Source organism: Loa loa, assembly GCF_000183805.2.
Source record: "Loa loa unplaced genomic scaffold supercont3.4615, whole genome shotgun sequence".
Classification (NCBI taxonomy): Eukaryota; Metazoa; Nematoda; class Chromadorea; order Rhabditida; family Onchocercidae; genus Loa; species Loa loa.
In genome coordinates this window covers 1-723 of record NW_018112791.1, presented here as the reverse complement: position 1 = coordinate 723, position 723 = coordinate 1, and the positions used below count along the sequence as shown (strand labels likewise).

Genomic DNA, 723 nt, shown 5'->3' with positions numbered 1-723 from the left:
AACCAGTTAGCTTCTTAATATCATACCGATTTTGATTACAGTCTGGTCGTTCTAACCAATCTTACATGTTTCTCACATGGAAAAATAAAAAAATAAAAAAAGATTTGCAACTTAGATTTTAAATTAATAGTACAATATTATACTTAAGTAATCTTAATCAACGAGGAATTGTTATCTTAATACACATATAGCTAAGCTTCATAGTATTACTAATGATAAGTGATCACTTATCAGTGTTATTTACGCCGTCAATCATTAATGTAAATTATTGAAAAATAATGAAGTGCAACAAAACCAATAAAACAAATTATTTTATAAGATGAGACATTAGTTAACAAGGAAAGAGACAATAGGATAAAGAGAAATATCGATTGAGTAAATGATAAATAAAACTTTTAAGGTTTAAAAATCTAATAAAAAAAAATTCCCAAAAATAACAATTAAAATTACATTTTGAAAAAACGACACTGAAAGGAAAAGAATTTACAGCTGAAAGATTGAAATAAAATTATAAGCTTTGCTAAGAAGTAAGCAAGGAAACTATTCGGTTCTCCAAAAGGAAAAAGAATTACTGCCTAAGGATTGATGAAATGAAGCATTGGTTAAAATCGAAGAAGAGTGGGTTGCACAACGGCGATACGACAAGTCATTGTCACCCATCGACTCAATAGCGCCCAGACGACTTAATGTCCGCAATTGAGTAGTCTCCAGTTCTTCCTTTTT

The 723-nt window shown here is 29.3% G+C and overlaps 1 protein-coding gene across 1 annotated transcript; it reads right to left on the bottom strand.

Moving 5' to 3' along the window:
• Positions 1-540: 540 nt before the first annotated feature.
• On the bottom strand, positions 541-705 carry LOAG_16186 (hypothetical protein; the record flags this gene model as incomplete). The annotated part of the gene is made up of 1 exon (XM_003151674.1): positions 541-705. A coding segment is annotated over one exon (165 nt), but the record flags the coding sequence as incomplete, so codon positions are not given.
• Positions 706-723: the final 18 nt, after the last annotated feature.